General features: G+C 44.4%; 1 protein-coding gene across 5 annotated transcripts in view; it reads left to right on the plus strand.

Annotated features, from left to right (window-relative positions):
• Positions 1-12,316, plus strand: part of ANKRD6 (ankyrin repeat domain 6) — a 109,260-nt gene that overhangs the window by 92,446 nt on the left and 4,498 nt on the right. For 4 of the 5 annotated variants that reach the window (XM_052690428.1, XM_052690435.1, XM_052690441.1 and 1 more), the window contains 11 exons: positions 1,448-1,546; positions 2,218-2,316; positions 4,900-4,998; positions 5,536-5,634; positions 7,818-7,916; positions 8,110-8,187; positions 8,505-8,609; positions 8,840-8,977; positions 9,332-9,508; positions 11,269-11,421; positions 11,959-12,072. In XM_052690428.1, the coding sequence (XP_052546388.1) occupies positions 1,448-1,546; positions 2,218-2,316; positions 4,900-4,998; positions 5,536-5,634; positions 7,818-7,916; positions 8,110-8,187; positions 8,505-8,609; positions 8,840-8,977; positions 9,332-9,508; positions 11,269-11,421; positions 11,959-12,072 (1,260 nt within the window). The remainder of the gene's footprint in view (positions 1-1,447; positions 1,547-2,217; positions 2,317-4,899; positions 4,999-5,535; positions 5,635-7,817; positions 7,917-8,109; positions 8,188-8,504; positions 8,610-8,839; positions 8,978-9,331; positions 9,509-11,268; positions 11,422-11,958; positions 12,073-12,316) is intronic. The other variant, XM_052690449.1, reaches the window with a different exon arrangement.

Below are 12,316 nucleotides of genomic sequence, written 5' to 3' on the forward strand. Positions count from 1 at the left end.
ATTAGCATAAGTGACACTGAGAGCACTTTTTAAATCAGTACTAATTGCCTTTGAGAACAAATGATTGAAATTATCCAATTATTTAAATACTGCGGGACAGAAAATAAGGAAATCTGTCTAGTTTTTAATATAACCCAGAATTATGTGATAAAGATCTGTAGCAGAGAAATTTTATATCTATTTAGGACAAGCTACCTGCAAACTTTCTTTTTTTTTCTGCAGGATATATTGCGTATCTCTGCTCTTCATATATTTTGATGGACATTGGGTAAGCAGATGCAGGGTGGGCACCCCTCTGTTGTACATTCTTTCCCAAAAAGGCCACGTGCAGCTCTGAAGCTGTTTTTTTTTGCCCAGACTCAAGGGCTGTGCTTCTGCATTGTGAGTTTAAAGCAGTTTCAAACAACAACCATTGTGAGAGCAGTGGAGACACTGCAGGTTGGTTTTCCATCAGTTGATGTCTTACAGCACTGCAGAAACCCTCCCCTCTTTTCTCACTGTTTCACAACATGCATGTAGCAGTACGTAGATGGTCCTGTTGCAAGGCAGGGTGAGAGGTAACGTCTGGTGTGTGAGGAGCCACGTCCTGGTAGAGCAGCACCTCCAGTGGTGCAGGAACCTCTGAACCTTCCCTGATGAGTCTCCCATTTCTGGAAGGCTTGCTGAGAATTAATCCTGGACTCTGTAGTTCAGCAATAAGTTCAATAGTTGTTAGAGGGAGACAGATGGACAGTCAGATGGGATAACTGCATCAGCATTATCTCTTTTGGAAACTTAGCAAAAAAGGAAATGAACTGATGAAGGAAACTTGCTTATCATTGCTATGTGGCAAGTAAGTGGGAAAAGAAAGTCATATGGACCTTACGTGCTTGCATGGAGGAAGTTGGTCTCACATTTGTGGTCCTCATCACAAAATTACCTCTGCTCTTAGCACTAATTGGTAACTGCATTAGAGGTGCTGAGGACTCCTACTTCATCTCATGCTTCTTATCCTTAGCAGGGTTGATGGAGCAGTCAGAGCCAGATGGGGAGAGCTTTATTTTGTTAGTGCAAGTAGTGTGGGATCAATGTGACCAATTATAGCAGCCTGTAATTCCCTTTAGTTCCACGCAGATACAGTTGGTTAGTAGATGTATGGTGCCAAATGTGTTAGATTCATAGCCTTCTAGTACTGACACATTTTTAGAAGACTTCAGTGCAGTATATAGGATTGTGATGAGTTGTAAACTTCCTAAAACAGTTGCTTTGTAGCTCTCTGATACTTACAGTAACTTCATTAATCTTGGAAACTAACGATAGGTTTATGGGGACTGTTTTCAAAGGCAGCTTGGATTTAAACAGCGTATGTGTTGATGGTGCAGCTTGTGTGTATGTGTGTTGAACGTGTTTGCATTAAGTTAAAATCAGGTGGCAATGTTAGGGATTGAAAATCTGCTTCTTTTTGCAGGGGGATCAGACAGCATTGCACCGGGCTGCTGTTGTAGGGAACACCGATGTCATAGCATCTCTCATTCAAGAAGGGTGTGCTTTGGACAGGCAAGACAAGGTAACAGGCAAAGCAGTGCATTGGAGGATGGCAGTGTTGCTAACCAGTAGTATTAAAGTCTCATAGAGGAATTTATAGTTTATGCTCCTGAATAAGTATCTGATGCTTTGAAAGCGATTCAGACAATTGCACTAAAATAAGAAAAAATCCATACAACTCTTATACAATTCTTTTAATATTAGGTACTGATTTAGTTATTTTTGAAATCAACGTGATCATTTTTGATGTAAGAATTTGTTATCTGCTCATTAATGGGGGAATTATGACCATGCTGTGCCCTACCCAAAACATTACACAGTTTCCTGTGATTATCTCAGAAGCTGAGAGTCTCAGGCTGTAAATTTGGTTTGTAAATAAATGTAATTAATTGCACGTTCCCAGGCAAAGCTTCAGTGCTATTCTTGGCTTGCTGGGACAAGTGGGAAGTAACAGAAAGAGGTTGAAGACAGATTAGGAAGGAAAAAGTACCCATGATGTCTGTGAATGTTATTTTTAATCTGGTTCATATCTGCCTCTGCTAATAATAAAATAGTAAATCAGCTTTAGGAAAGGAAAAAACTTTATTTCTTAAGGGGCCAGTGGCACATGCAGCTGTTGCAGACTTAATGAAGTGTTATTTGGTGTGTGGACTCAGTGCACTAAACTTCTTCTCTTGTGTGTGTGCTTCTCAGGATGGGAATACTGCTCTTCATGAAGCTTGTTGGCATGGGTTCAGCCAATCTGCCAAAGTACTCGTCAAGGCAGGAGCTAATGTCCTTGCCAAGAACAAGGTGAGACACGTGTAGAAGGTGCTCTCACATCTGCTCTAAGATGGTTGACTCTCATCACTGGCGATTTCTGGTCACGGAATATCTCAGTAGGTGGGAGATCAGCTCCCATTGGGATTTTTTCCTTCTTTTGCTTTTATTATGCTTGCATGGTTCCTCTGCAGTCACTGGAGGAGAGGAACTCAATGGCTCTTCGAGCACATCAATTATAGCTGAGGAACATTGCTGTGAAGGTCTCCATGGTGCTTTAATTTAACCTAGGTGCATTCACTGTGAGTGGTGTGATTTAAAATGAATATGAATTGCACTAGTTGAAATGTAGTATTCAGAATTTTTTTAGAAATTAAACAGTCAAATGAATATAAGCCAGAGAGGAAAAAAGTAAAGTATCTTTTCCTAGAGAGTTCTTCCTAATACATTAGCTTAGACTCTCAGCAAAAGCTTGTGCTGAACTTGGGTTATCCTTCTTTTGGTATTTATAGTATCTTGAGAACACTTTAGAGGAAGGAATAACAAAGCAAGGCATTTTAGTTCCTCACTAATGTTTGTGGGAGACTTGTCTTCAGCTCACTAGTTCAAAAGTAAATAAAAGTAAATAATTTAGGAAATTGCAGCAGCAGCCAATGGTAGGAGCTGAGTTAGGGCTCATACTGCTGGGTTAGGTTGCATGGGTGGCACCATGTCTGTTGCTATAGGCAAGAGGGCTTTGGGATGTCAGTGGGATCTCTGAGCATTCCACAAGCGAGAGAGTATTTCAGTAAATACACACTAAAATGACAACTGGAAGTGTTAGGGAAGAAAGGAGAGAAGTGAGACAGGTGGTGAAAGTCTTAAGATCAACACAGTTCTTTGTGTTTCTGTGTGTGCTTGTGTATTTGTGCGGCATGTAAGTATATTTTTGTACAGCTGTGGCTGTTGTGGTTTGTACTTACATCATCTTTATGTGTGTTCCTTCTTTTACATTAGTCCAGTTTCTGATTTTAACTTTCTGTAATTATTTTTTCCTGTGATGTCCATCTAACTTTGTATCAAAGGTAATTTAGACAGCTTCCCATGTTTACACGTAACACATGATAGTACCTGACTTTATAGGCTACTGACCCATTACTCTCCTACCCCTAGGTGTGCTTGTCTCTGTGTATATTTATGTACAAAGATGTGGGCTTAAGAGGCAAGTCTTGTAATCCTGCATGCTTGAATGCCTCAGGATATTAGGAAATGTAGTTTATAACACAGCATAAGTCATCTGCTTGGAGAACCTCTCCTGAAAACCATGTGTACAGAATAGCTCAGCAGTGCAAGCATCTGAGATATTGCTGGCAGCCTTTATCACTGTGTGAGGCCTTCCTGTGCTGCTCTTTGATGTCATACCTACGTAAACCTCTCCCTTTGCATTTGATCACTTGAGTGCTTTTTAATGGACAGGATCCATTTAGGAGCTACTAAAAAATGAGGGATTTGTGCGTGCTTGCACACATGCACTCACTTTCACTCCTTGGCTTTCAAGACAAATGAAGAACTTAATTCTGCTTAATCCCAAAATGGCTTCTCTGGTCTCTCAATTTCTAGTGCCCATGATGACAAGGCATCGCCTTCTGGTGGCTTTTCTGGCAGCCAGGTCAAAGCACCATGTGCAGAAGCACCCTGAGATCGCTTGGCTTCTCTTGGGGGCTGCGACTGAATGCCTCTCACCACCTTGGTGGTGGGACAGTCAGAAGTGGGCTTCTGGGTTTACCAGGCCCTGCTAAGCAGCAACGCACAGAATTTCACTGTGTGCTTCCTGTAACTCCCAGTTAATTTCTCCTGGGACTGTCTGGGGAACTCTTTTACATACGCACTCATACACACTGTGCTCAGAGTTGACCTTTTGTAATTCAAACCCTGTAGCTTTGATCAGTGTCTTGAAAGCACAGGGGACAGATTAAAAGACATAATGCAGGTGAAGAGGCAGTCTTGTGAGTAAGCAGAACCTTCCTACATGGTCTGATTGCATTTCTGGCTCCCTATAGACAAGAAACCCCAAACATTTTCAGGCCAGCAGAAGCCAAGTGCAATAAGAACCTTGCCAGGGTTAGAAAAGGAATACACAAGGCAAGCTCATGTTTTGTTTTTTCTCAGTTAAAAAAGCTGCATGTTTGTTTCTCTCTGTAACCTTTTGAGTTTTAGGCATTTGTAGCAGGTTGAGAAAGTACGCATGGACAGAGATAACTAAAGAAGGAAAGCATTCTGGAGGGAAAGGAAGCAAGGCTGCCTTGAGGAGTACCAAGGCATGGGAAATGTTATTTCTTTAAGTGCATTACACTGCTCTTTGATCCTAATTAACCAAAAGTTTCTAGATTCTTTGCTTTTGGCAGACAGACTCGAGCAGTGCAATGTTATGCTGTCCATTTTCTGATTTTACTGTGTCCCAGATAAATCATTTCCAGGATGAAGGGCATTTTTCATTTTCCAGATTCGCTCAGCTCACAGCTTTGGCTGAGAATGAGTTGCCCACCAGGGGGATGTTCTTTTGAGGTACTGCCAAGGTTTGAAGATTCCTGTCCAGTTTCTGAACATGGCTTTTATATTTCCCTGTGTTTCTCCAAGGCAGGTAACACACCTCTGCACCTGGCCTGCCAGAACAGCCATTCCCAGAGCACTCGTGTCTTACTTCTCGGAGGTTCTCGAGCAGATCTCAAGAATAATGTGAGTCTGGTTTCAGAGAGCTTTCCCCCTATTTTGTAAGAGATTTGACACGATGAAGGAATGCAGACCTCTAGGTGGAAGCCAGGCTGTTATGTCCCCCACTGAACAGCAGCATGGTGGCAGAGGAGTGCATGGGACTTTCTCTGCTCCCAGTTGTGGGAGCCCTCTGAGGCTCAGCTCCGATCCACTACCCACGTTCTTCATTGTGTGTGACACTGGGTGGGGTTTCCAAATCACACTGGTTTGGGGTGCAGGAGAGCAGATCTGGTGTAACAATGTGAATGCAGGGCTTTATAATTCCAGCATTTCTCATCAGATAGATAAAGAATTGGTGCCCGCATCTTCTGTTCCCCAGCTATTATTAAACCTTCCCACTTTTGTCCTTTGTGCTGAAGAGAAGACAGCACTGCTGCTCAGTGGAGATGTGAGGTGTTTGCTTCTTTTTGATTTATTGGGTTTATTTCTTCCCTGAGCACCATGATAAGCACAAGCTTTCATTCTACAGTGACATGCTTAATGCTTTGTTTCTGTTTGCAGGCAGGAGATACCTGTCTGCATGTGGCTGCTCGTTACAATCACTTGCCCATCGTTAGGGTGCTGCTCAGTGCTTTCTGTTCTGTCCATGAAAAGAACCAGGTCAGTGCATGAACTTCATTGCCACACTGTTTCCTTTGCATATGGCTCCTTTTTGGAAAGAGGGATTCCTGCCCAGTAGTTGCACATCACTGCGTGCGTTTCACTTTGCTACCCCATGCCTGAGCTTCCAACAGTAGCTTAAAAACAATGGTTTATTATTTTGCCATCACATTTGCATCTTTTCATACAAGCATTTCCTATTTACGAGTTTCTACAAAGGTGTGTTGGCGCAGAAAAGGATGAGGGGACATAGGGCAACATGGAGTAAGGAGATGGCAGTCTTGAATCCTTATCAGCTCCGTGCAGAACAAGATGGGCGTGGGGCTTAGCCATGTCCTGGGGCTATAGAATTGCTCAGGTTGGAAAAGACCTTAAAGATCATCGAGTCCAACCATGACCTAACCATACTACCCTAACAACCCTCCGCTAAATCATGTTCCTGAGCACCACATCCAAATGGTTTTAAACACGAGTCAGCAACCTCCAAGAGGAGCCTGTTTCAGTGCTTAACAACCCTTTCTGTAAAGTTTTTCCTGATATCCTGGAGGCCATTTCCCCTCATGCTGTCACCAGTGAGAAGAGACCAACCCCACTCTCATTGTAAGCACCTTTCAGATATTGGAAAAGAGCAGTAACGTCTCCCCTCAGCCTCCTTTTGCCCAGCCCCAGTTCCTTCAGTCTCTCCTCGTAGGGCGTATCTTTCAAGCCCCTCGCAAGCCTTGCTGCTCTTTTTTGGACATGCTCCAGCAATTCAATATCCTTTCTGTACTGAGGTGCCCAAAACTGAACACACTACTCCAGATGAGGCCTCACCAGTGCTGAGTACAGGGGCAGGATTACTTCCCTAGTTCTCCCACCACACCATTCCTGATACAAGCCAGGATGCCATTGACCTTCTTAGCCACCTGGGCACACTGCTGGCTCAACCCAGGCACACTGCTGGCTCAAATTCCTCTATATTCTTCTTCCTCCCCAGAGGTGAGGATATCACAGCCATCACAGGGACACCACGTTGCATTGCTCACTGATGGTCAGCTGCCTCAGAAGAGCATATTTCTTTACAATACTTTGCTGCCTTTTGCAGTAAAAGGAATTAAAGGTACAGAAGAGTGAGGAAAAATATGTTTTAAATTCAAAGTAATGATCCATCTAACCTAGGATTAATCATCCATTGTTGTTTTGTAGGGAGGTAATTGATCACTGTACCTACAGCATAAACTATTTGGGTGGTATTAAGTGTGGTAAATAAATAGATGATGTGGTGCTTACCCACATCATCTGGTATTCTTGGGAAATTTTCCACATACAATTGAGGATCATGAAGATGTATTCTAATTTCTACCTTTATTTTTGTTTTGTAGATGACCAGATAGTTACAGCAAACAAAATGGGCTTCATTGAGTCCAATTTGCTACGTAATTTTATTGTATGTGATTTTTTTTTTTTTTAACTTGCACACTGAAGACAACTGGTGTGAGCTTAGTGCAAAGAGATGCCACTTTCCCCATTCCTCCATACTACCTCAAGTTATTCTGTATCTGCATACCTGATGGGTGGACAGTGGACATGCCAGGAGAGCAATAAGGTTTTTGCTGGTCTGAAGGGGATAAGGATGTGTCAGCCATTCCTTGAAGCTAAGTTGAGGGAGAGGGGGCAGGAGGGCATCGTGTGCACAGGCAGCTGACAGCTGACAGCTGCTGGCTCTGCTGCCTGAACCCAATCGCTACAGTCTTCACCTCAGTACACACGAACAGGGCCAGGCACTGTGTGAGTGCTGAGCCTGTATCGCCTCATGGCTGTATTCCAAAGCCTGTTTTTCTTGGGGAATTTCACAAAGAGAAACCCAAGCATCTCCCTGCTGTTAATTATCCCATTATTTTTGAGTAACACAATACACGAGCACCTGCAGGCTGACCGATCGGTCCTGCAGAGGGAAGACCTGCTCTGCCCTCAGGTGCTACATGTACTTGTTGGGGTACAGCTGAGCTGTCTCCAGGTTTGGCTGAAACACATGGGCAGTGCACCCTCCTGCCCCCTCCTCCCAGCTCTGCACTTCTGCGGATCAGGCCTCACTGAAGCTCCCTCAGCCTGCTGACCTTGCAGCATCGCTTGGGAAGCCAAGGGTTCTGCAGGCTGAGACCCACAGGTTTGCCACATGCTACTTTCTGCTTTGTAACTCACAGGCAGGAGACACTGCGCTCCACGTGGCTGCGGCCCTGAACCACAGGAAGGTGGTAAAGCTGTTGCTGGAGGCAGGGGCTGATACATCAGTTGTCAACAATGTAAGTAGGACATGAAATTGCTTTGGTATTTTGTATTAATGAAAACTCTAGTGCTGGTAGAAGATACCTGCATGTTGAATGAAGTCTGAGTGAATGAAAGCAGCAAGTCACATCACTTTTGCACAGCGCATGTGTTGACCTCCAGTGGAGAAATCCTCCCCTAGATGTGAAACACTATCCTTTTTCCTCTCAGGCAGGTCAGACCCCACTAGAGGTGGCCAGACAGCACAACAACCCTGAGGTTGCACTCCTCCTCACTAAAGCTTCGCAGGTATGTAGCAAATGTCTTCTGTTGGCAATAAGCTCTGGCCCTGACACAGGTGGGGCTGAGGGTTGGAAGTGGAGCACTTGGTCAAACGCTGCAATCCTCTGCCTCAGAACAGCGATGTGCCCTGATGCACCGAGCTCAGGAGTGGTGTTTCACAGCCATAAATGCCAAGCACTACTTGGCCTATCAGCATGCATCTGGGAGTGCTTTCTCCTTTATATGTTGCCTTTTAGTAGAAGTGACAGCAGGTCTGCTTTATTCTTAGCTTCTGGTCAGGAAGAAGCATGACATTTCTGAGTAATGGTTCTGTCTGCTTCCAGGTCTCGCGTTTCAACCGTGGAAGAAGCCTGAGGAAGAAGAGGGAGAGGCTGAAGGAGGAAAGGCGAGCTCAGTCAGTACCACGGGACGAAGTGGTGCAGAGCAAGGTACAGCCTGGTGTTACCACTGCACCTCCAGAAGAAAGGGAGCAGGAACAAAACCCACTGGGACAAAATCTCTTTGGCTCTGCCACTAGTGCATGGTAGCAGCAGCTCTGTGTGGGACAGCCTGAGGAGTCTGGGGGAGGTCTGCAGTGCTTTGCTGTCAGTGAGATGCTGCAGGTTGGCAAGTGGAAGAACACTCACCTTTTCCCTGTTTCTGCCTTTTCTTTGCACAGGGCAGTGTCTCAGCTGCTGACGACACACAGAGCAGCGACCAGCCAGTGCAAGGGAAGACTGAGCTGAAGGATGAGCCTCGGTCAACCTCCCCGGATCCCAAGGGGAAGAAGAACAAAAAGAAAAAGCCAAAAGAGAAGGTATCGGTAGATTTGAAGCAGCAGAGAGAGAAAGGATCATTGCTGGGTGCAGCTGTCCCTTTGGTGTGGTGTGAGCCAGGGCACCAGACCTTTCGTGCTCAGAAGCCGAGGTAGCCTTCTGACAAAACTGGTTTCTATGGGGGAAATCCTCTTGTTGAGGCTAACATTGAGGCTTTGTAATAAATCAGGCTGTTGTCCTGACAAATACCTCCACTGTGCAGTCACTGCGGATGGATTTGTGCTGTAATTAGATTTTTGCTGCTGTTATCACAAGAAGTTTGTCCAGTTTCCTCCAGGAATGGTTTACCTTATAAGGAGCCAGTAATTAAGGAAACTGTTGTGTGTTTTATACAGGCTTCTGCGCTCTCAGACCCCATTTCCCCAGCTGACCAGCAGACACTCCCTCGGCCCCAGCAGAACGTGCCCAAACGCAGAAGCAGACATCACTGCTCCTCTCCGCCTGCTCCCCACGAGGTGCGGGCCTACCAGCTGTACACACTGTACCGGGGCAAGGACGGGAAGGTGATGCAGGTGAGTGTGCTGTGCTCTCATAGGGATGTGCTGAGCAGCACCTGCAGTGGACACAGCTAGGGGATCAGATGGCAAATGCTCTTCCTTCCAGCTACACTTTCAAGGGTATAAGATAATGGTAGTGGATTTCTTTTCCTTGTTCAGGCGTCAGATGTATTTTAGCATGAGGTGTGGTAAACAACAAGCTGATGTCATATGTGCTAAGGAATAGATCATAGAATCACTGAAGGTGGAAAACACCTCTAAGATCCACTAGTCCACCCTCAGCCCATCCCTACCGTGCCCACTAACTGTGTCCCTCAGTGCCACATCCACACGGTTTTTGAGCACCTCCAGAGATGGTAACTCCAGCAGCACCCTGGGCAGCCTGTTCCAATGCTCAGTAAGTTTTTAGAGACAATGTGTGAAACAGTGATTGGGAATAGCACTGGAATTTCCACGATACATTTTGAAAAACTAAGATTTCTGTCAGCAAAGACAAAGAGCTTTTCCAGTGAAAATAAATGAATGTACTGTATGTGCACTGATGTTTGCTACTTAAACTCAGCGCTTGAGTGCACTCAATACATTCTGTTTCAATTCTTTGGAGATTCTAGTATTACTGGAAGCAGTAGCTATACAAAAATTGGTTCACAGACAGGAGTAGCAGCTCAAGTATGTTTATTCACGTTTAGAGATGGTTATTTTACTCCACTGAGTGTATTTTGTTCTGCAAACATTTATCAGCATAGAAGCAGCATAGAATCAGACAGCAGATTAACCTGTAAACGTTGCAGACTTCTGTGTTGTTGCTTTCCAAACATTGTCCTTTTGCACCTCTGGGAAGTCTTCTTTTCATTTTATTTGCTTCTTACATCCATTCACAGTTAATTGTTTTCCCTTGCTATATTTAAGAAGTTCAGAAGATTTTGAAGATGACTCAAGTTGGGTTTCAGAGGCTTTATTTGCCATGTTTTCCAGCATCTCCTTGGGTAACACAGGAAATTTCCAGGCAAGGGTATTATGGGATTATCCTAATGGCAGGTATTGGGAAGGAAGGAGGACTTCTCTGATGCTAAGACAAGGATGTCCCTGCCTGTATGGTGAGAAAATGAGCAGGTAGAAAAGTAGAAGGGAACAGATAGGACTTGTACACAAATCTGATCTATTTACAGAGATTAGCATAGTACAGCTAATTCCCTAATGGCATCTCCTGAAACACACAGCACTTCTCTCTACCCTTCTCTTTGCTTGTCTGTCGTCTTTGATACCCTTAGGCCCTGAATAGCAAACAGAACTTAAGTACATTTCTGAAGCTCTCTCTAGCACACCACACCCACCTTCCTCTGTCCAGGGAACAGTCCCTGCTCTGTGAAATGGCACTGTAGGGCCAAAGGAAAGAGGGAGGCTGTACTGCAGACATGCATCAACAGAAATCAGACTCCATACAGTTCAGAATTACAGCTCTTAGAGCAGGATACAGGTCTGTGAGGTGATACCTTCTCATATGACACACAGTGCCACAGGATATATGATCTGACCTCACTGCTGCTTTCTGCCCCAGCACTGAGGTTTGTTCATACAGATGAGATCAATCCTCTTCTCGTCTGTATTTTTCCAACTGAATGTGCTGTTTGCTGAGCTGTAAGATATGATCAGGAGGATGAGATACAGTACACAGTATGGAACAGTCCAGTGCTGACTACAGAAAGCTGTGGTAATGTTTCAGGTGCACTGAGAGGACAGTGGGATGTAGCATGTAAACTTTTTATTCCTTTCAGGCACCGATAAATGGATGTCGTTGTGAGCCCCTGATAAATAAACTGGAGAATCAGCTGGAGGCAACCGTGGAGGAGATAAAAGCTGAGTTTGGGACTGTACAAGATAAGATGAATATTAAGCTAGGCCAGATGGAAAGTAAAACTCAACATCAAGTAAGAATATGACCCACATGATCATTAGAAACATATCCTAAGTGTAATCAATATTTTCATTGTCTCGGTTTGCTCATTGCTTTTTCTGTTGTAAAAATGAGGCTGAAATGTAATACTCAAGACCAGGGAACTGTGACATTCTACATGCATCTAACATTGCAAGCCATGGTCTTGAGAAAGAGCATTAAATGGGTAAGTGGCTTCAAGTGCTTCTTTGGACAATAATCCTAAACTGATTGAGGCTCTAAGAGAGAAACTTAAAAGACCAAACACTATCCTACACCTGGTTGTTTCATAATTGTAGAAATCCCTTTTGTTGAATTGCTTACGCTGATGTTCAAGATCCTTGAAATTATTTTTAATGTAATTTTTATTCATCAGGTAATTTTGTGATTGAACCTTTCTGCAAGCTCGCAGTTGGCAACATTCCTAGAAATGAAGACTGAAAGACAGAATGTGCTTTGACTTCCAAGGCTCTCAGATGGAGGTTTTGTTTTTCAATGCGATCGCCTCAGCTACATTGTGCTTTTCCCACAGCTCCGTGTTTTAGACAAGCTTATGGCTGAGCGGCTGTCTGCAGAGAGAACAGAGTGCCTTCATCGCCTGCAGCAGCACACCGAGCTGGAAAAAACAGAGGGAGAAAAGCGGCAGGTAGGGCTTGTGGTGCTGCTCACTGCTAGTTGTCATGAACAGCTTGGGAGCTGTGTTCCAGCAGGCTGAGAGAAGAGTGGAGATTTACACAGGCAGACAGTGATAAGACAAGGGAAAATGGCTTTAAACTAAAAGAGGGTAGATTTAGGTTAGATGTTAGGAAGGAATCCTTCACTCAGAGGGCAATGAGGCACTGGTACAGTCTGCCTAGAGAAGCTGTGGTGCCCCGGCCCTGGAGCCACTC

This window comes from Tympanuchus pallidicinctus, unplaced genomic scaffold (genome assembly GCF_026119805.1).
Source record: "Tympanuchus pallidicinctus isolate F22 unplaced genomic scaffold, pur_lepc_1.0 scaffold1, whole genome shotgun sequence".
NCBI classification, from domain to species: Eukaryota; Metazoa; Chordata; class Aves; order Galliformes; family Phasianidae; genus Tympanuchus; species Tympanuchus pallidicinctus.